The following is a 24,159-nucleotide window of genomic DNA, read 5'->3' as shown; positions in this document are numbered from 1 at the left end:
CACACACACACACTCACTCACTCACACACACACACTGGAATATTACTCAGCCATCTGCAACTATAAGGATGGACCTTGAGGGTATTATGATGAGTGAAATTAAGTCAGTGAAAGACAAATACCCTATGAACTAATTTATATGTGGAATCTAAATAAATGAGACTTATAGATACAGAGAACAGAATAGTGGTGCCGCAGGGGAGAGGGGCTGGAGGGTGAATGAAATGGGAGTCAAGAGGTACAAGCTTCCAGTCATAAAAGAAGTAAGTCATGGGGATGTAATGTACAGCAGGGTGAATATAGTCAATAGTATTGCTCTGCATGTTTGAAAGTTGCTAGAAGAGTAAATCTTAACATTTTTCATCACGAGAAAAGAAACAAGGTTTTGTAGCTTTGTGTGGTGATGAATAGTAACTGGATTTATTGTGGTTGTCATAGTGTGTACAAATATCAAATCATTATGTTGTACGCCTGAAACTAGCATAATGGTATATGTCAATTATATCCCAATCTTTAAAAGTCTGTATAAAATGCATCCCAGTGCTAGACACAGAGAAACTTTCAACAGATGTGAGTTATTTTTATAGAAAACTCAATATGGTTATGTAAGTTGATCAAGGGACACCGGGGTGGCTCAGTGTCTGCCTTTGGCTCAGGACGTGATCCCGGTGTCCAGGATCGAGTCCCATCATTGGGCTCCCTGCGAGGAGCCTGCTTCTCCCTCTGCCTATGTCACTGCCTCTTTCTCTCTGTGTCTCTCATGACTAAATAAACAAAATCTTTTAAAAGAATTATAAGTCTATCAAAATTGCACAGCTAATGCAGAGTGGAGGTAGGATTTACTTAGATCTATATATGACGCAGTCCTTTTTTTTTTCACAGCACTATCTTTCATATAGAGAATTATATTAACCAAATACATACTAACCATCTTGTAAACATACATCAGAAGGCAATCATGCCAACACTGCATTCAGAGGCTATGACAACATCTTTATATTCTTATTCTCTCCTTCTCCCTGATGTTGGGGGAAGCAGCTGCTTTTCTCACAAAAAGGCCCGAGGGCTGATGTTATTTTCTGCTCAAGTTTAAATAGATGTGGTTTTTTTGTACAGACGCTCATTTGATATTCAAAGCCTGCACATTTGCTGACAATTTAGTGCAAAGGACCAAGATATACGAACACCTGAGACTGCAGGAACAGCAGGGCGACACTTTCTCACTCACGTGTCAGTCCACCTGTTCTCCTCTTGAATAACCTGACTCTCAGCTCAACAAAAGAGTGCACTAGCAGAAGAAACTGGAAGGAATCTCTTCCCATAATGTCCTGCATGTACTCCCAACTAAGGGCATGCTGGAGGAATGACATGAGGAAATGGGGCTCAGAAGCCAAGCCTACCTGATTAAGTAGTGGTTGATAATAGTGTCGAAGTAGCTGTAATACACAGCATTGTTCACATGGCCATACTGGTCATTGTCCTGCCACCTCGTCTGGATGGGTAAGAAGTACCCATAGTCCTCATGGTGTTGATGACAATCCACAACTCTCTGGTTCTTTGGTGATGTCCCCAAGGAACGGACATTCCTAGGAAGCAACCTCGAGACCCAGCAGGTCATAGTTGGTGATTGCTGTCTTGGAGCAGACCTTTAAGAAGAAAGCAACAAAGGATAAGGCTAATGTGCAGAAATCCTGACTGCAGGTTTACAAAAGCAATTTCAAAAAAAAAAAAAAGCAATTTCATTAAATTTTGGCAATTGGTTTCAAAAGGAAATTCGATTTTTTTCCCTAGAAAATAAATCATCCCTGATAATCCAAGTGCTTGTCATAAATCTATTTACTTTTTTAAAGGACTCCTTACTAAAAAGGCTTTTTCAGACATTGACAGAAACAAATGAGGCCTCTTTTGAATTTGACTAGTGGAAATTTAAAGTATATTTGTATGGAGGTCTTCTGTTCCACAAAGTATTTTCAAGGCGAGTACGTTTCTTTCTTCTTTCTTCCTTCCTTCCTTTCTTCCTTCTTTCTTTCTTTCTTTCTTTCTTTTTTGTTTTTTAAGATTTATTTACTTTACTTGAGAGGGTGGGTAGGGTCAGAGGGAGAGAAAATCTTAAACTGATTCCATGCTAAGCATGAAGCCTGAGGCAGGGCTCGATCTCACAACCCTGAGATCTCAACCTGAGCTGAAACTGAGGGTCAGACACTTAACTGACTTTGCCACCCAGGCGCCCCAGGGTGGGTACATTTATAATGAAATCTATAACACCACTCAGGGCATAAAGATAGAACTCAGGCAACCAGTATAAAATAAAATGTTTGCCAGAAGATATTATCAACTGAGCCTACCAATATCAAGGCTTTTTGAAAGTGTGTTCTTTCTCTTGGAATGAAAGTAACTTTCCAAAAATGGGGAAAAAATTTAAATATGCATAACAAAGTGGGGGAATAGCCAACAACCCAACAACAGCAGCTATATGCATTATTCCAGTCTGATATTTATGTATCTATCTGTATATGCATTCTTAAACTGGCCCATACTGCACATGCCACGTCATCATCTCTTGTGCCCAACAGTAGATCATTATTATGTGTACATATTCTTCTACATCATTTGTAATGTTGAATTCCATAATATTCCATTGTACTGAAACACTACAATTTATCAAATCTCCTATTGTTGCACACTTAGGACTCTGCTTCCAATTTTATTGACTGAGAGTAGAATCTTTGTAAATAAATCTACTCCCCACACAACCACGATAATTTTCTTAGGGTAAACACCTAGCAGCAGAATTGCTGAGTCCAAGGGCAAATAAATTATTAAAGATTTTGATATAAATCAATTCCCTCCGGAAAGGTGGTGCCAACTTAGACCCTCCCCAGCGGTGTATGAGCAGGTCAATTTCCTTGTCAATTTTAAAATGCTTTGTGAATTTGACAGTGTCATTTCTCTCATTTCCATACAAATTCAATGAAATGTGCTAAGTAGAGAGATGACTCATGCCACCAGCGATGATAGAAGAACTAGGATCAGAATACACCGAAAGTGGTTTGAGAATCGCTATAAAAGCGAGATGACATGTAATAGAAGAACTGTTGGAGGGATCCCTGGGTGGCTCAGCGGTTTGGCGCCTGCCTTTGGCTCAGGGCGCAGTCCTGGGGTCCTGGGATCGAGTCCCGTGTCGGGTTCCTGGCATGGAGCCTGCTTCTCCTTCCTCCTGTGTCTCTGTCTCTGTCTCTCTCTATCATAAATAAATAAATCTTAAAAAAAAAAAAAAAAGAACTGTTGGCAGCTAAGAGCAAATAATCAAGGCAGCAGAACTTCACAGGCTGCAACCCTGGGGACAGGGGAACACACAAGTGAGCCCTGCCCTTGCTACTGCTGTTCCTCATCGGTGGGTTTGCCAGCTTGCCAGGTGGGCAGGGAATAAAGTCGGAGAGATGGCATCAACCTACAGCTCATGGTAGTCTTGCCGTGTTGGAAGAGGGGACAAAAAGTGATAGGCCGACATCCTGGAGAAAGGTGAACTGTAGAGAAGGTTCCCCCTGGGGCACCTGCTGCCTCCAACACTGCTTGTGCTCTGATGAGACAAACAGACTAAAAACCTAAGGAGAAAATACGAGTCTCATTGTGCTGAGGATGCATGAATCAGCTTTCAGGGCTGCTGAGGACAAGGGTAAAGACCCCAGATTTTCAGTTTCAACCCGAGAAGGGCTACCCCGTTACAGTGAGGACAAGCCTTAAATTGATCAGTTTCAATCAAGCTTGTCTACCCAAACATCATCTGTCAGCAGAAGGAAACTAAATCATCTCTAGAGGAAAATAATACCACCTATAGCCTCTACAACTTCTCATAAACAACGTCTGGCATCCGGTCGAAACCAACCAGGCCTACCAGGAAAGAGCAACAAATGACCAAAACCCAAAATCATTTTTTAAAAAAAGACAATAAAGAGACTCAGAGACTCACAGAAATTTTAAGACAGCCATGATTACCAGACATCACAGATGAAGGGCTAACATCTACCCCTAATACATAAGGAACTCTAAATAAGAGGGTTAAGATTTTTAAAAACCCAATAGAAAAATAAATGAACATCACAAAGAGACAATTCACAAATGTTTTTAAATGACCTTTTTAACATATGAAAAGATGAACTTCATAAGAGAAATTATAATAAGATTCTCTTCATAATAGAATTTATAACTATATATACTATTTATGCTATTTATATAAAGCATATGTAAACTCTACATATAGCATAATTTATAACTATGATGAGTTACCATTTCTCAATTATTAAATTTGGTAAAAATACAAAGCTTGACAGCACATTCTCCTGACAGGACTGTAAGGAAAGAGACACTCTTAGACACTGATGGTGGGAATGTCCCCCACCTCTATGTGAGGAGAATTTGACAATATCTAACAAAATCACAAGTGAGGTTACCTTTTCACACATATCTAAGAATTTACCTTGAAGGTACACCTTCAAGAATACAAAAATACATATGAACAAGGAATATCACTATTTGTTATTGAAAAAAAATATTATGATAAAAGATACACAGAAGACTGGTTGCATAAACTATGGTACGTTCCCATGATGGTATATTCTACAGCTGTAAATAAAAACTAAAGAAGGTGTGATAAGGAGTGATTTCCAGGACGTATTTGCAGTCAGTCAAAATAAGCAAAGTGCAATAAACCATATATAGTATCCTACTTCTGTGTAAGAGAGAAGAGATAATAAGCTCTTTTCTGGGAGATACTGACTAGCTGGAGCAAGGCAGAGGGAGAGCACCAAGATGGTATCCACAACCTATGTTCCTTGAAAGCAGCTTTATTAGATGTATGCCAAACCTGAAGCCCACTCATCAGAACAAAGCTCCTGGACAGGCAAAAAGGCCTGTTTCACAGGACTGGGGTGTGCTTCAGTCTGCTATCTGTGCAATGCCCTGGAGGTGGCACCCTGCCAAGAACTCTCTCTCTCTCTGATAGCCATAGTCTCCTGAGACCCAGCAATGCAAGCCCCTACCCCACCCCGAGCTACTAAAGCCAGACAATCAAGGGGTGTCCTCTGGGTAGCAGCTGCAAAAAAACAGGGCACCAAACACACAAAGGCTCCTATCCAGGAAATGCTGGTGCTCTAGAGCACGGCAAAGAGAGAGCATAAAGATGGCACCAGCCAGTCTCCATCCCCAGAGAATGTTCCAGCAGTCTACCAGATGTGTTAAATTAGATGCCTATCCTCCAGGCTGATGCTTTAATAAGATAATTATTTATTTATATTTACGAAAAGAAACTCAAGAAGCCTGAACCTGAAACATTATAATGAGGGTGCATTAACAAGGTGGATAGGGGTGAAGAAGGGGAAGTAACACTCCGCTGAATATAGCTTTTTGTGTAATTTTGGGGTTTTGTTAATGTTTTACATACACAAGATGATGACAGGGATGATGATGATGATGATGATGATGATGATGATGATGAAGTTAAATTAATAATGATGGAAGAGAAAGAAATATAAAATGGAATATAAAAATATTCCATTCGAAAGAAATGGAAAATATTCCAATATTCCAAAAAAATATAAAATGGAATATAAACAGAAACATATGAGCCCAACTATATTTCTAATGAATAACAATCACACTGAAGGGAAAAATAATTACTTTTTCATTTTCTTTTTAAAGATTTTATTTATTCATGACAGACAGAGAGAGAGAGAGGCAGAGATATAGACAAAGGGAGAAGCAGGCTCCATGCAGGGAGCCCGATGTGGGACTCCATCCCAGGACTCTAGGATCATGCCCTGAGCCAAAGGCAGACTCTTAACTGCTGAACCACCCAGATGTCCCAATAATTACTTTTTAATACAGAATTTTGACTCTATACCCTCAGTCTAAAGACAAAAATTTTTAACAAGTACTAAACACTGGTTAGTGCACATGTTTTTTTTATAGCAGTAGGGTTAACAATCCTGAGACTGCTTTCTGTGAATCTAAGACTGGGAAAAAATGGATATGCCAAGGATAATGTGAGCCAAGTTTCTCCCTTGCCAAAAGGATTTACAAATAGAAGAAAAATTAAAATGAACCTTCTGGTGCTAGATTAGATTTTGAAGTATCAATATGAACTCATAGATTAGAGATAGAAAGAGATTTCTTAGCCCCATTGAGCCTAGACGCAATGGCACTCCAGTAGCAAAATAATTATACGTAAGTGTCCAGATCTTAGGTGCTACACACCTTTCTCCACAAAAAGAAACCAGAATGCTTTAGAGAAATGACTGATTCCAGTGGTGGAGCAGATAAAATAAAAGACGATTCTGGAATACCTCACTGTGCCAGCAAGTAAAGAAACGTTCAAAGAAGATGGTAAAAGTTCATAGAAGCCTAACTGAGGGGGTTTGAAATGACCAAATCTGTACTATTTGAGCATTAAATTTGAAAATAAGATCAATGGGTGGCACCTAGGTAGCTCAGTCAGTTGGGTGTCTAACTTGATTTAGGTTTAGGTCATGATCTCAACGTTATGAGAACAAGTCCCACATCAGGCTCTTGCTGGGCATGGAGCCTGCTTGGGATTCTTTCTCCCTTTCCCTCTGACCCCTCACTGCTCTCTCCCTTTCTAAAAAGAACAAATAAATAAAATTAGATTAATGAATTATAAACTTTTCTTTTTTTTTAAAGGTTTTATTTATTTATTCAAGAGAGACCAGAGAGAAGGCAGAGACATAGGCAGAGGGAGAAGCAGGCTCCTTGCAGGGAGCCCGATGTGGGACCCAATCCCAGAACCCCAGGATCACACCCTGAGCAGAAGGTAGAGGCTGAACTGCTGAGCCACCCAGGCGTCCTGATTATAAACTTCTCAAATAAGTCTTCAAAATTAATAAATGAGGTTAAAGGAAAAGTTACTCTTTATGTAAGTATGCCAAGTAATAAGTGTAGAAAGGATAATAGATTTAAAAATCATCATTTTGCAAATATCACAGTAATAACTGATTCAGTCAAGAATCATCAATGGATGCTAAAATACACTAGGTACAAGTCTGGTGAGTAATATAATATTTATATGATCCCCAAATATTTCTCCCACAAATTACTTACCCATTATAAATCAATAACAGTGACTTTATGGTGGATCACACACAAAGACAGTATGATTTTACCAAGTTATCCAAGTCAATTATACCAATAATTAACCAAGAGACTAAGACACAATATCACATCTGTGTCATTCCTGGCAACAATGCATTATCTGAATCAAACATGATGAAGCATCAGAAAAATCAAAACCGAGGAACATTCCACAAAGTAACAGTTCTATACTCTTAAAAAATATCAAGATCATGAAAGATAAATAAGAGTGGAAGAATTATTTTAATTAAGAGAGATTAAATAGCCCTAAATGCATGATCCTAGATCACATACTGGACTGGGAAAAAGTGTAGCTATAAAGATCATTATTGGGATAACTGATAAAATTTGAATTTAAATTGTAGATCACACAGTAATATTGTATCAATATTAAACTTTCTAATTTTGATAGTTATACTGTGGTTATGTAAGATGAATTCCTTGTTTTTAGTAAACACAAACTGAAGAATTAAGGAATAAAGAAGCATGACATCTGCAACATCCTGTCAAATGATTCAGAAAGAAATAATGTGTGTGAATGTGGCAGGGGATAACACCTATACATGGAAGAGAGGGTGATAAAGCAAATGAGGAAAAATATAACACATTTGTGACTCTAGGTAGAAGATACACAGTAATGCTTTCCACGATTCCTACAAGTTTTCTGTACAGTTGAAATTCTAAAAAAAATTAAGGCTGATCCAAAAAGATATCATTCATATGTTCAAAAAACAGGTAAAAAATCTGATCATTTTACCAGAGCACTGGAATCTACTAAATATAATCATTATATTATGAACTCAGTAGATAGGTAAAACAACAGATTAGTCACAGTAGAAGAAAAAATTAATTAACTGGAACATAGGTCAGCCTAAATATTCAGATTGAAGCACAAACAGATAGATTTAAAATACAAATAAGCGTGACTGACATATATTGGATAGCACTTTTTAAAAGTGCTATTGTTAATAATTGTTGTAATTAAAGTTCTAGATAAACAGGAGGCAGGTAATGAGTAAGAAGTAATAGTTGAAGAGATACAGAAAAATTTCCCAAACTGAAAGACAGAGAGCAACAGATTCAAGAATCACTGTAATGCCCATTTGGTTAAATTAAAAAAAAAGCAACCATAACAAAACTGCTGGAACCCAAAGACTCTTGAAGAAAAAAAGACAAGACATTTTACCTTCAAAGTAACAACCTAAGCTAACTTATTCTACGGAAATAATGGAAAACGAAAGACAAAAAAATGGCACCTTTAAAGTTCTTAAAGTAAATAATTGCAAAGCTAGAATTCTACACCCAGAGAAAATATCCTTCAAAAATGAAATCTAAATAAATAGCCATTTTAACAAAACCTGAGAGAATTCATCCCAGCAGATTTTAAGCAGGACAATGATCCTCAATGGAAGCATAATAACACAGAAAAGAATGAAGAGTACTGGAAAAGGTACATAGTGGGTAAATTTAAATTAATATTGACTGCTTAAACAAAAATATGATTAATATCTTCTGGTTTTTAACATATGCATATGATATAAATATATATAGACATATATTTAAAATAGTCCACAATAGGAGGAAAGGGATAATAGAGCAAATTTAGTTCTAAGGTCCTTGCATTCTTCAGTAAGTGGTAAGAATCCTAACTTAAGGTTCACTGTTAAGTCCAGAATGCATGTTGTAACCTCTAGGATAATAACAAAAATAATAGAAAATGAATATTTAATTAACAAAAGGAAAACTAATCAATAAAAACATATTTTCAAATCCAAAAGAAGGAAATATGTAAGATGAAATGACCTAAAAACAAATGAGACAAACAAAAAACGAACAGTAAGGTAGCAGACTTAAGAAAAAAATAGCAAAAATTACATTAGTTGTAACTAAATACTCCAAATGATAGACAAAAATTGTCAAAATTGATTTTTCTTAAACCCAACTACACATTACTTAAATATAAGGACACAGAAAATCTTAGGCTAAAAAGACTGAAAACATACAAACATCAACAACAACAGAAAAAGGCTGGTATAAATGTACTAAAAACAGGCAAAATAGATTTTAAGAAAAGAAGTAATACTATACAGAAAGAAACTTTTGGTAAAGGGAGAAGGTCAATTAAACATGAAGATCTCACAACATAGTCTCAAATGTAGCAAAAGCTAACAAAACCAAAGGAGTAACAAATTCCCAATCCCAGTAGACAGCTTTAACACACCTCTCTCAGCTAAAAGAACAAGAAGAAAATGAATTAGTTAAAAGAAAATTAGAGCAGTGTGATCAACAAACTTAACATAGCACCCAATGATTATAGAATATACCTGAGTTTCAAGTAGCTCTAGAACAGTTACCAAAATAAAATATACCAGCCTGTAAAACAAGTCTCAACAAATTTCAAAGAATTAAAATCAGAATATGCTCTCTCACCACAGTGGAACTAATCTAAAAAACAATAACATTGAAAAAACTTTGAAAATCCTTAAATACCTGAAAATCAATTAATAAAGTTGTAAATAACCTAGGAGTTAAGTAAGAAATCATAATAGATATACAATAAAACATTTTCAACAGAATAATAATGCAAATATGATACATAAAAATTTGTGGGATACAGCTCATCTATACTTAGAGAAAATATAATAGTTAAGTGAAAAATCTAAGGATGAAAAATCAATGATCTAAGGATCCACCTCAAGAAGCAGGAAAAGGAACAGCAAATTAAACTCAAAGAAAGGACAAGAGCAATAATAAAAGGACAAAAATTAATTAAATAAGAAAAAAGTATAATAGAGCACAGGTCAGTAAACTTTTTCTATAAAGGGACAGAGTAAATACTTCAGACCTCGTAAGCTACATGATCTATCACAACTATTCAACTCTGCTATTGTAGTACAAAAATAAGCACAGACAAGACAATACAGAAATGAATGGATTCAGCTGTTTTCCAATAAAACTGTATTTACAAAAACAGGTGATGGGCCGATCTGACAAGAAGCCATATTTTGCCAATCTCCCTGTAATAGAGGAATACAACAAAACCGAAAGTAGGCTCTTTAAATTAAAAAAAAAAGAAGAAGAAGAAAAATAAAATAAAATAAAATAAATAAAAAAAGAAGAAGAAGAATTGATAAAATGCCAATAATACTATAAGGTGGAAAAGAACATCACTACAGATCTTACAGGCATTAAAAATATTAGAGGCATTATAAATAACTGTAGACCAACAAATCTGATAATTCTGATGAAATGGACAGATACTTTTTTAAAAATACTAATTTACCAAAAGCAACACAAGATGATAGATCTAGATAATCCAGATAGTCTTATGCCTATTAAAAATAAGAATCTGTAATTTAAAGCCTATTCATAAAGAAAACTTCAGGTCTGAATCGCTTCATCAGTAAATTATTTAAACATTTCAAAAAGAACCAACACCAATCTTATATAAATTATTTCATAGAGTGGATAAAATAAAATCACTTCTGAATTCATTTTACATGGTCCATACCAAAACTTAGCAATAAATAATTATTACCAGAAAGAAAAAGTATAAACCAATTTCTCTCATGAACATAGATGAAAAAAATCTGACAAAACCAAATAAAAATATTAGCACATCAAATCCTATGATACAGAAAAAGAATAGATTTCAACCAAGTTAATTCATAACAGTAATACAAGGCTACTTTAGCATCTGAAAATCAATCAATATAATTTACCCCATTAACCAAGTAAGAAAAATTATATAGTCACTAAATAGATGCCGCCCAAAAAAAGGCATTTGATGAGATTCAATGCCTGTACATGGTGTTTAAAAGTCTTGATAAACTAGTAATAGAAGGAAACTTCCTGTTCCCCTGAGATTGGGAATGAAAACAGAGTGTCTGATATCATCACTTCTATTAAGCACTGTAATGTTTACTGTACTATTAAACATTATCATCATTGTACTTCCATTAAGCATGGTGGTCCAAAGGAAAGAAATTAAAATTATTAAAATTATTTTTTAAGTTGTAAAAAGAAATCTGTGTCATTGGCGACAGATGATATGATTAAATACATAAAATATTCAAAATAATCTACAAATAAAAGTGAATTTAGTAGTCATGGGATATAGATATCATACTTAAAAGTCAATTATATTTCTATATACTAACACTGAACAACTGGGAAATGAAATTTTAAAACAATATCATTGACATTACTATAATATAAGCTATCTAAGAATATCCAGCATCAAAAATACCAGATACTAGGAACAAAGCTAACAAAAAACATGTAAGATGCATACATTGAAAACTACAAAGCATTGCTGAGAGAAATTAAGGAAGAGCTACATAAATGGAGGGATGTACTATGTCCATGGATTAGAAGACTATCGCAAAGTACGTCAGTACTCCGCATTGATCTTGAAGTTCAATGTAAACCCAATCAAAACCTGAGCCGACTTTTCTATAAAAATTAATAAACTGATCCTAAATTTTTACTTGGAGAGAAAAAAGAGCTAGAACAGCCAAAAGAAACATGAAAAAGAATAAAGTTAAAGAATTTACATTATCAAGTATCAAGATGTATTATAAAGTACAGGGTAATTAAAATACTGGTAGTGGTACAGGATAGACAAATAAATCACTGATACAGAATAGAGGGTCTATGAAATAGACCACTCATATAAGGCCACCTAATTTATGAAAAAAGTGATATGGAATGCAATGGGGAAAAGATGGTATGTTTAATAACTGACATTTTTTAATGAAACTTTAACCTACCTCAAAGCATGCACACATGTCAATTCCACATCAATTACAGATCTAAATGTAAAAGGAAGAACAATAAACCTTCTGGAAAGTAACACAGGCTATATTCTTAATGTTGAAGTGAGCAAAATAATCTCCGAATACAGGACATAAAAATCACTTACCATAAAAGAAAAGATTAATAAATATAACTTCCTCAAATTTAAGAACTTATGTTTATCAAAAGATATCAGTAATGCAATACACACATCCAGCAAAGAACTCATATCCAATATATACAGAGAACTTCTAAAAATCAATGAGAAAAAAATGGACAACTCAATTTTTTTTAAATAAGCGAAAGACTTACATAGGCACATCATGAAAGAGGATATACAAATGGTCAATAAGCATAATGAAAGGTGCTAACCATCATTAACCATCAGGAAAATGCAATGATAACCACAATGATTTCACTTTTAAGCCCCTCAGAATGGCCAAAATTTTATTTTGTTGGTGAGCATGTAAAGCAACTAGAACTTTAATACTCTTCTGGTGGGAGTATGAATGGTAGCCATTATTCAGAAATCTATTTCACAGTATCTACTAAAACTGTACAAACACCTATCCTGTGATCCAACAATTCCACTCCTTTGTATATATCCAACAGAAAAGCATACATATGTCCACCCAAAGACACAGACAAGAATACCTATAGCAGCATTGTTCACGTAGCCCCAAACTGGAAACAAAACGAATAGTAGGATGGATAAATAGTGGTAGATTCATGCAATACAGGACTACACAACAATGAAAAATGACTTTCTGATACACATAATCACATTAATATATCTCAACAGAGTTAATTTTGAGGGAAAGAAACGAAACACAAAAGAGTACTTGCTGTATGACTGCACTCATATAATGTTCCAAAATGAATCAGAGTGATTCTTACTTTTGATAAATAATGGGGTGGGACATAAAGAATGTCTTTGCAGTGTTAGTTGTGTTCTACAACTTGGACTGGGTGGTGCTTACATGGGTATACTACTCTGCAGAAACTTATCAAACTTTTTCGTTTGTGAATATGCTGTACATCAAACAAAACATTCTCCCCAAAAGTATGCTATGTGGACAGAAGTTATGTGATTAGATTAAGTCTCCAGCATCCAGAGCAGTCTGTCATTTTTTTATACAGAGAATTTATCTCTTGTCCATTCTAATGCTAACTCAAAAAACTTGAGGAAGTTAAGATTCTTCTTCATCCATATAAGGCCTTGTTATATCAGCTGTTTTATTTTTTTTATATCAGCTGTTTTATGGATGTGCACATACAACCCCAAGCAGACACTGATACAATGGATTTTAACTCTCACTTAGTAAAAAAAGAAAGCAATGTCTTAGAATTTTAGCTGACCTGAAAATAACCTGCCATCTAGGTGACATGTAAAAGGAGAAGGTTCTTAAACGTGTACATTTTTACATTAAACTTTTTGTAAGGAATAAGCCTTCATCACCTGTACCTTTTGAGGACACAGGAGTTAATATTCATTCACTTGAACACACACAAATATCTCAAAATAAAAGAATGCTCTGCATGATACTGAGTACCAGGTGGTATTTTGACTGACCACCAAGAGAAAGTAGAGGGAAAGTATTTTTTAAAGCAATTTTAAAGAACTGTATTTGCAAGTAGCAAAGAACACTAGCATACCCAAAGGAAATCAATTTTGACACCTGCTTCATAGATATTCAGATTTTACAAACAATATTAATGGCATTCCAAACCCTTTGGGAAGTGCCCTGACTTCACAAAGTAAATCACCACAAATGGGCACTTGCTGAAGCCTAAGTATGTGGGGGAGGAGGATCCTGCCATGCAAAGAAATTCTCAGGAAACTGTGAAGATATTAGCTATTTTACTCAATTTATTCCAAGCTGAAACATAATAGTACATTATAAATCTCTTTTGATTTTACTTAATCTAATGAAAAAATGTTCATCTTTTTGATAAGTGCTCATTAGCCATTTTTTTCTGACATAAACAGACAAGAAAGATGTTCTTGTGCTGCATTTAAAACACAACTCAGCTAATTACAGTGCAATGACGCAAAGAACAAAATCAACGCACTGAAGTTTCTCACTTGAATTGTCTTTATAGTTGAATTAAAAATCTAACCAAAAAAAATGTTTTAAAGGGCCCCAGCAGTGTATTTTGTACTTGGGTTGAATAATGTTTAAGTAAACAAAGGCCAAATTCTAGCACATGATATAAAATTTAAAATTTTCTAATGTCATTTACTCTCTAAAATTAGTTGCTGAATTTATGAACAGGAGGATTACATGCTTGGAGGGGGAGCAGTGTGATCTCCTTTTGGGAAATGGTGATAAATTTGCATAAGCAATTCACCCAATTTTACCCAATCCCTGGTAAGGACCAAAAGCCAACACGTAGATAATATGGGGTCAGAGTGGGAGCCAGGCAAGGGCATATAATAGCATAAAGCTAACTGATTGTGTAAGAATCAAACTTTCAGCCCAGGCTGATGCCTAGACTTTCTAGGAATATCAGATGGTTTGAGCTTCTTGAAACTCAGAGTATTAATCCACTGAAACTTTATTCTGATCCCATCTAAGAGAATTAATGCCATTTCCCAAAACGCTTGATTCATGCTCCAGGAAGAATTTCAACTACAGTAATCTGATCCTTGGGGTATCTTAAATCTGGCCTATTACCTAAACGATCATTTTACTGATTTTTTTAAAGTCATATTTTACTGTTAAATATGTTTACCTGAAGCTAGAAACTTTAAAAATTATTTTAGCTCTATGACACATAAATTATGCATATTGCACCCGAACTCACAAGACAAAAACATTACAGAGAGAAGTAAGTAAAATTGATTACTTAGCTATGTCACTTCTTCCTACCCTATGAAGTCAGCATTTAAATAAACACATGCAGCCTTTTTAAAGCTTGTTTTAATGAACAAACAGGACAGCAAGAGAACAGTCTAAAAAAGACACATCTGTGTCTGACAGTAATTCAAACTGCTCTAATGTGTGTTAAGACAATGGTTCTCCTTCATTAACAGAGACAGAAGCACAGTATAGCTGTACCTTGGAGGAAAATACATTGGAGGTTACAAATTCAGGGTCAAAGAGACAGAGATTCAAGTCCCAACTCCACCACTTGCCCCTCAAGGAAACCTGGACAAGATTCATCACTTTTCTAAGCTTCATAAAAGAATAAATAGTAGGGGAAATAATATCTACATTGCTGTTATGCATATTCAGTGAGATGGTCAGGAGAAGGCAGTTAGCACAAGGCTTGATCCACCAAGATTCAAATTTCAGCTGAGATTAATGAACCATCAACAGGGCACAAGTCTCAAGGATCTTTCCAGGAGCAAGGAACCATCCTTCCTCCTATCCATCCTGTGACATCTTCAACATTCCAGGGCTGTTTAGAATGAAAAGACAGACCCTTTACCTGTGTGGCGCTAATTGGTCAGCGTCCGTCAATACACTTACAACTTTGACCCTGTTATTAACACCCAACCTAACCATCTCTCTTTCTTACATCACACCCCAAAGTTGTCAGCACAGAAGAGGAACACAGTACCTGGTGCGTTCAGTCATTATGGGTCATTAGAAAAAAACACATCTTTTCTGTCATTCAACCGCTGAGTTTATATTTCCATTAACACTGCTTGGTCCACAGGAAATGTTTGCCAACTTATGAGGTAATGGGATGGGTCATGTTCATTTTACTCTTCTTTTGACCAAAGAAAAATGAAACATCAATGTGTCTCAACCCTATACCTACTTATCAAGGTGGACCCAAACACCTCATTCCTCCCCATGAGCATAAGGAATGAAGAGCCTTGCCACCCATGTGGAATGTTTACGAAGTTCCCATAAGTGCCTGAAACACTTCCACAGACCATCTCATTTAATTCTCAAGCAGCCCTAGATGAAAGTACTGACATCCCTCCATTAGGAATGTGAGACTCAGAGAGGTTAAGGAACTTACTTAATGCATGCAGCTAGCAAGTGATGGAGGACTCACATTCAAGTTATCCTAATTCCAAAGTTCATTCTCTTTCTCACAAAACTGTGACACCACAAAGGAGTCCTGGAGATTTTCCGCAAACATATCTGGGGGTCATTCACATCAGCACCAATGGGAATAAAACTAGACACCACTTATGTGTTAGCCTTTTCACTTCAGAGGTCATCTGCACGCTTCTTACCAAGTTCATCCTTTCATTTATTTCTGTTTATATCTATGGAACAACTACCATGTCGTGAGCTCTGGGCCAGGTGATAAAGATGAAAACAGCATGTTTCCTAACCTAGATTTTCAGTCACTCCTCCCAGGACTCATCCAAAGCCCAGGGACATCGTTAAAGTCTTCTCCTCAACTACAATGCTCTGGACAAGCACTGCGCTTGAAAATAGAGGAAGTAAGATTTTCCATATGTTAAAAAAATTAATTTATCAACTTTTCTCTTTACAGGTCTTCAGGCACTTTTTTGCTGTCTGAAGTTCCCCCAATGATAAGCAACATATGTGAGGGACTTCACGATCTTCCTCAATTGTCTGAGTTCATCTTCCATTGTTCTCCACCATATGCCTTAAGTTCCAACCATGCTGAACCATCATCTTCTCCCAACACACTAGGCTCCTGCTCACCTCCATGATTGCGTATACTACTGTTCCTTCTGCACAACACTCTCTTTCCTCTTAAAACTTCAACTCACCCTGTATGACCCAGCTCAAAAATCACCTTTATTACATTCTTTTTAGTCATTCTCCTCTCCTGTCTACAACCTTCAAAAGTCAGACAGAGATTGATGATCGCTTCATTCATTCATTCAACAAACTAATCCTGGAGTTGGGACAGATTAGTACCAAACAGACCAATATCCTGCCCTTGGGAAGCTGATATTCTTGTGGGAGGGAGCCAATAAAAATAAATACAATACTGGGTGCCTGGATGACTCAGTGGTTGAGTGTCTGCCTTGGCTCAGGTCATGACCTTGGGGTCCTGGGATTGAACCTCGCATTGGGCTCCCTTCAGGGAGCCTGCTTTTCCCTCTGCCTATGTCTCTGCCCCTCTCTCTCTCTCTATGTCTCTCAAGAATAAATAAATAAAATCTTTAAAAACAAATAAATGTAATACATATGTAATTATAGAGAATGTTATAAGGTGATAAGTGGCATGTAAAGAAGATACACCAGGATACTTACTACTGTAACATCACCTGTATGGAGGGAAGGCTGCATGAAAGAGGTGCAATTAAAAGCAATGGTCAGAGTAAAGCCAATTAAGAAAGTGACAAAGAGGGATCCCTGGGTGGCGCAGCGGTTTGGCGCCTGCCTTTGGCCCGGGGCGCGATCCTGGAGACCCAGGATCGAATCCCACGTCGGGCTCCCGGTGCATGGAGCCTGCTTCTCCCTCTGCCTATGTCTCTGCCTCTCTCTCTCTCTCTCTCTGTGACTATCATAAAAAAATTTAAAAAAAGAAAGTGACAAAGACACGAGGAAGGTGAGGGCCTCTGGACACTTTGTACTACCTCTTTCCATGTATCATTTTGCAATTTCTCATTTGCATTTCAGTCTTCCTTCTTAAGCTAAGAGCTCCCCAGGGGCAGAGACTAACTGAATTATCTTTTGCTCCCCAGCATATAGTACAGCACTTGGCAGGAACTGCTCAATTTATTGTTTGTTGAATGAATAAATAAAAGAAAGAAAATCATCTGCTCCACAGAGCAGTCACTTCTACCTCTACATGTTTAAAATGATGCTTTACTTTTTTTGTCTTTAGATCTCAAACGGTCTTCCTGTCCTCTAATCCAGTGACCTCCAAAGTGTGGAAGATGCAGGATGATCCAAAGATGAGAAGCATGGGGAGGCAGGAAGAAAATAGGAGAACTTCCATTCATGTTCATTTTTTTATATCAAGACTAAGAGACAAATTAAGAATCACTAGAATGTAATATATGGGTTGATGCTGATACCTTCACTCAGAGTGGGACCTGAGATGTCCTAAGAAAGAGGAGGATTTTGCCCTAGATGGCACCCCTCCTTGGACAGGGCAGGAATAAGGAGATTTGCACATCATATGTTGCTACAGACTGCATGTTTATATCCCCTCAAGATTCACATGATGAAATCTAATCCCCAACATAATGATATTTGGAGGTGGGGGGTTTTGGAGGTGCTCAAGTTGTGAGGGTGGAGTCCTTATGAAATGGAATTAGTGTCCTTATAAAAGAGACTCCAGAGCGCTTCCTCACCCCTTTCACCATTTACACAGTGAGAAGATAATCGTCTATAAACCAGGAAGCCACACCTCACCAGACACCAAGTCTGCTGGCTCCTTCATCTTGGACCTCTCAACCTTCACAACTGTAAGAAGTAAATGTTCGTTGTATCTAAGCCAACAATCCATCCCCCCTAGTTTTTTTTAAAAGATTTTTATTTATTTACTTATTCATGAGAGACAGAGAGACAGAGAGGCAGGGACACAGGCAGAGGGAGAAGCAGGCCCCCTGCAAGGGGCCCGATGCGGGACTCAATCCTGGATCCCAGGATCACACCCTGAGCCGAAGGCAGACACTCGACGACTGAGCCACCCCAGGCATCCCTATCCCCCCTAGTTTTTATTTTAAGATCTCTTTTATTATAAAAGTGATATACCACTTGATAAAAACCTTCAAGCTCTAGAAGAGTATTAAATGAAAAATATCAACTTATTACCTTTATGAATATTACTACCAGATTATTCAACATCTTTTCCCCTACTATCTACCCACACTGGTCCTTCACTCCCATCCCATCCCCTTATCTGGATGTCCACTTTCATGGACAGGATTACTAGAATTGTCATATAACCACCAGACTGAGGTCTCTCTGTCCATTCTCTTTAAGATCATTTAGCACTTTTGTAATTATAATACTGTTGCTGTGGTTGTTTAATTAATATCTGTCTCCTCTTCTAAACAGAGGTTCTGGGCAGCCCCGGTGGCACAGCGGTTTAGTGCTCCCTTTCAGCCTGGGGTGTGATCCTGGAGACCCAGGATCGGGTCCCGCGTCGGGCTCCCTCCATGGAGCCTGCTTCTCCCTCTGCCAGTGTCTCTGCCTCTCTCTCTCTCTCTCTCTCTCTCTCTCTCTGTCTCTCTCTCTCTCTATCATGAATAAATAAATACAATCTTAAATAAAATAAATAAAATAAAATAAAATAAAATAAACAGAGGTTCTTTGAGGGGAAGGACCCACTGCTGTTGGTGTTGTCTCTTGTTTTTTTTTTTTTTGTTTGTTTGTTTGTTTGTTTTTAGTTTGTCCCGATTCTAGAAAGCACTCAACAAATAATGGATAAATGAATGAACATTGACAAGTATTACAAAGAATAAAAGTTCTGGAAAACTAAACCAAAGTTTGTCTTTGCACCTCAGTGACCCCTGGTAAGGGCTGGGAAAGACACAGGTCAGAAATTAAAAGGGCTATACTCAGTCAGGTCAAGACTGTCCTGTTCCCAGAGTTACCCCAGCTGAGAAACAGTAGCCCTGGTCTATCTGAGCTTATAGGAGACAGAAAAACAATTTCTTCTTTGTACTGTGACCTATCCAAAGGAAGAAGCTTTTTCATCAGGCCCTTCCTTACTTCCCAAAGTTTTCTTCTTCATAAACAAAAGGTTCTGATATCTGAGAAGACTCTCATGTTGAGTGAGACTTATCCAGCCTGACTTAGGAGTGTAAAGGGCCATCCACGAACCAACTCTCTGTCCTGATGGAAAATAAGTGATGTGCACCATGACCTCCACTAGTAAAACTTTCTTTGTCTGTAACATGACAAAACCTCACCACTTGGCTTTGGCATCCTGAACACAGCCAAGAAGCACTGATTATCAGACATGAGTAGCCAAAACGCAGGCCTGTTCCAGGCCTACCACACTCACCCTCAAATCTTCTCTTGGGAGAATAAAGCAAGAGTGTGCCAAAGGCACCCAGTGATGACTGGGCTATTGAGTTCTGATCAAACTGTGTAGGTATCTTCCTTCCTCCCCCTTCCCCCAGGAGTTGGAGACCTAGTATATAAAGATGACAGAGGAAGGCAATCATTTTAGCATAACGATAGTATGGGAAACACCCAATATAAGTTGTTTACCATATTTTACAAATACTCCCCACCCAGAGAAGATATTGTAAAAATCCCCTCAAACTCTGTAATTCAGTGCTCTGATACCATCTGGTCAAGAACACATGGAATCAACCACAGAAAGGAGCAGAACTCTGAGGATGGGGAGCAAACAAATAAAAATGAAGAGGCCACACAGCAGTAGAGAAAAAACAGGAGCACAAGAGAAGGAAGATTTACTTGGCCTCCTTGAACCTGCCTCTTTATCTACAAAATGGGAATAATTAATGCAAAGTCCTGGATTTAGGTGTAAAACGTCACCTGCGCAAATCTAAGGAGGGGATTCTCTGATGAGAACCAGGGGGTTAGTTGGCTAAATATCAATATGACATACATGTGAAGTATACAATTGTTTAAAAACAAATACAGTCTCCAGCTGCATGAATTGAAGCAAAATTGTTTGCAGTAAATAAAATAAGAACATGTCTATTCTTTCCGTATGAATTTGAAGTACAAGAGTTTTTAGGGGAACTCTCAAGTTCCAGAGGAAGGCAAGCAGCATGGCAAAGGCCTAGAAGTCACACTACCCAGGATGATGGCAGGGATGGCTCCCGCGGCACATGGGAAGCCCAACCTAGCCTCCTCCTGATTAGGACACCACCCTTTCTTTATCTATCTCAGCAAACAACAAAGGATTTCATTAAACAGGTGAATTCAACCTAATATTTTATGTGTATGTATGTGCGTCTGTACACCTATATAAGCATTTATTTATATCTTGCCTCATTCGAAAAGGGATTCAAGGTGGTTAACAGTGATATATACAAAAAGTGCAAAATAGCATACAGTGGAGAATAGATAAGAAAGATAAGTATTGTTTTTTTCTACCTCTCTTCCTCTCCCATCCCCATTTTTGCCTTGGGTTCCCGAGTCACATATGCCATCCAATTTGACCCAACACCTGCTGTGAATGAGTGTGCTTTAGCAGCAGCAGCCTAAATCCAATCTCTGTATCCAGCTTCGTCTTCCCCAGTCCTCTCCTTCAATCTTAACGCTGTCAGCTAGACACTAGAAACACAGTGGGGGCAAGATGAGGCCTCTGCCTCCAAAGAGTTGCGGGTGTAGCAACCCACCTTCTTCCCAAGGGGAAGAAAGTTTAAGAAATTGGCAACACTGACTTAGTGCAAATTTAGGCACAATAGGATTGCTGCCCCCGCAAAATTTGAAGGACTCTCCTATGACTTACCTTTTTCTTCTGGTTTTGAACTATGTTATTTTATGTGAACCTTTATTGGAAGAGACCTCAAGCTCCTTTTGGATTTAACTAAATGAGAAATGAGTCCATATAGCAACATAGCAGAGCAGTTAAATGCAGGGATATGGGAGTCAGCTGACCTGGTTTCAAATCCAGGCTTGGCTATTGGCTACAATGTTAGATTATTTTAGATTCCTGAGACTTTGAGCAACTTACTTGGCATCTCCTTGCTTCAGTCTTCTCTTCTTTAAAATGAGAACATCAATGTTTTGTGAAGACTAAATGGCATGATGCATGTAAAGCACTTAGTCCAGGAACTAGCAATGGTAGCTAGTGATCATTAAGTATAAGCATACTTGGGATCCCTGGGTGGCTCAGCGGTTTAGTGCCTGCCTTCCACCCAGAGCGTGATCCTGGAGTCCCAGGATTGAGTCCCACATCAGGCTCCCTGCATGGAGCCTGCTTCTCCCTCTGCCTGTGTCTCTGCCTCTCTCTCTCTCTCTCTCTCTCTCTCTCTCTCTGTCTCTCATGAATAAATAAATAAAATCTTTAAAAATATATATAAGCATACTTGAAAATATACATATATATAGAAACATTAAATAATGTAAGCCTACTTGAAGACATATTACGTAAAAAAGGATATCATGATACCAGTGAGTTGAACTGTGATTTTATTTTCATCACTTCTAGAAACAAAGTCTGGGTTTCTAAGATGGAAATTTCTACTCATTAGTTTAAAGAATAAGTTTCTAACATCTAAAGTATTTTAAGGGGCGCCTGGGTGGCTCAGCGGTTGAGTGTCTGCCTTCAACTCAGGGCGTGATCCTGGGGTCCTGGGATTGAGTCCCACATCAGGTTCCCTACATGGAGCCTCCTTCTCCCTCTGCCTATGTCTCTGCTTCTCTGTGTCTCTCATGAATAAATAAATCTTTAAAAATAAAAAATAAAAATAAATAAAATATTTTAAAATGCGTAAAATTAAAAACTGCAACAACGCAAGCATAAATTCTCTGTTGTTACAAATGGATAAGCAGCATGATCTCTCCATCATGGCTGTCACTGGGAGGCAGTTGAGCTACTTGTCCATAAATTCCCTTCCTACCACAAGACTCTGAATTTGAATTAAAATATACTGTAGGATGAGAACACAAAAAAAATCATGTAGCCCCAGGATGGCCCCTCAGCTTGACTTCAGAAGACTAGATCAGAAGAATGGAGGGCAGTTTTCTGAAGCACAGCAAAGATAAGAGATTCCTGGACCTGAGAAGACTCAGATGGCCAGAGGCCAAAACATAGGGTGCTGGATTATTCTGCTGGGCTCCTGGAAACCAAATGCAAATCTAATTAGCAATCAATCAATATTTATTGTTATCCAGGATTATGAAAAGCTCCAGACACGGTACCAGAAATACGACTGAGCCATGGGAAGAGGCTGAGAAATCATTAAGGATGACAAGGATCACGAACCTTACTTTTTCTCTCGGGAGCTGAGCTGTGTCCCCTGAAGCACAGGTCAGAGGTCAGTGTCTTCAGCTACAAGCTCCCAGGCCTGGGTCTCGCTTGAAGATACCATTCCTCAGTCCCTGTCTTTCATAGTGAGGTACATGCTCTGAAAACCTACAGGATTTAATTCTGGAGACTTGATACATAAGGCTGGTGGTGATCTTCCCAAATATGGATTCTTTACGGAATATTCCCCCAGAAGAGTGATAGACAGACAGTAAGGAGTAATCGAGGAGCCCCCAGATGGAATATTTTTAAAATTTGCATTTGAGCTCCTAGAAGAGAGGTACATCATGGCCAAATAAATGTGAACATCTGAAAAATACCTGCCCTTATCAGATAATTTTCAAATAAATTGTTACCTTTAAAGCTACTCCCTGGTTCCTTACAGATGAGTGTTAACTTCTGTTCCCCATCAAAAGCTTTTTTATGCATTTAGTTCCAAGTTGTCATGCTGCCTACAAAATCTGCAATGAAGCAATTAGAAGCCATAGAGTAAACAAAATGTGTTCAGTAGAATGGCAGGCTGAGGAAGCAGATCAGAAATATTCACACACTGTCAGGGTGTTCTCTGGCTTTTTCTCTGTTTTATTCATTTATACTAATGTGTGGACAAGAGGGTTGAAAACATTTTGCTAAGAATGAAACCCTGAGATTTATATGTAATTCCTAAGCTTATCCTTGGGAAAGAAGCCACAATCTGTTTTCAGACAAGACTAAAACACTTGCAATTCCCTTTGAAAAACAACATCCAATCTTCCCTTAAATTGAGATGCCAGAGCAACTAGATTGCGATTTAAATCAGAGAACAAAATTAGTCCAGGTACACCAGGGTGAAAGGAGAAGCAGAGCAGACACTGGTAAATAGCCTATGAATTCAAAATGTAGAGTCTTCCCCCCTCTGCCCCCAGCCAATTCTGACTTCCAACAAATTAGAGAAATAAATTGGCAGTTCACCTACGATTTGCTGGTAAACAAACATTTTTCACCAGCCACTTCATGACTGTCTTTTTTGCTGTGCCTTTTTAAATTCCATAAAAAAAAAAAAAAACTGGGATGGAACGATAACTCTCAGAGTTCACAATATAATCGCTGGCAGGGCTCTAATGAAAAACAAAATCTCCACCTCATTCCAACAATTTGCCATAGTAACAGAAGCCTTCCTATTCTGAATATTAGCATGGCCAGAGGGGGAGCTGGAACCTCAGTGAGGGGCTGGGGCTGGCAACAGCAGCTAAAATATTGCATCTCCTGGTTAAAGTCAATGAGCCTGGGGTTTCAAGTTAGTTCTAGAAGCACAAACAGGGACCAATATCAAGGATGGCCTTGGCCGAACACCTTCAAGAGCCGCAGAAATGAACCGACCATCCT

At 37.7% G+C, this 24,159-nt stretch overlaps 1 protein-coding gene across 5 annotated transcripts in view; it reads right to left on the bottom strand.

The window, feature by feature from the left end:
• LOC129494345 (uncharacterized) overlaps nt 1–24,159 on the bottom strand; it is a 173,032-nt gene that overhangs the window by 87,205 nt on the left and 61,668 nt on the right. For 4 of the 5 annotated variants that reach the window (XM_055301204.1, XM_055301203.1, XM_055301205.1 and 1 more), the window contains one exon: nt 1,401–1,646. In XM_055301204.1, coding sequence (XP_055157179.1) covers nt 1,401–1,618 — 218 coding nt within the window. In that variant the 5' untranslated portion in view covers nt 1,619–1,646. Of the gene's footprint in view, nt 1–1,400; nt 1,647–19,848; nt 19,979–24,159 lie in introns of those variants that run through there. The other variant, XM_055301208.1, reaches the window with a different exon arrangement.

The sequence above is a fragment of the Nyctereutes procyonoides genome, unplaced genomic scaffold (assembly GCF_905146905.1).
Source record: "Nyctereutes procyonoides isolate TBG_1078 unplaced genomic scaffold, NYPRO_anot_genome, whole genome shotgun sequence".
NCBI classification, from domain to species: Eukaryota; Metazoa; Chordata; class Mammalia; order Carnivora; family Canidae; genus Nyctereutes; species Nyctereutes procyonoides.
This window is presented reverse-complemented; position numbering and strand designations above follow the sequence as displayed.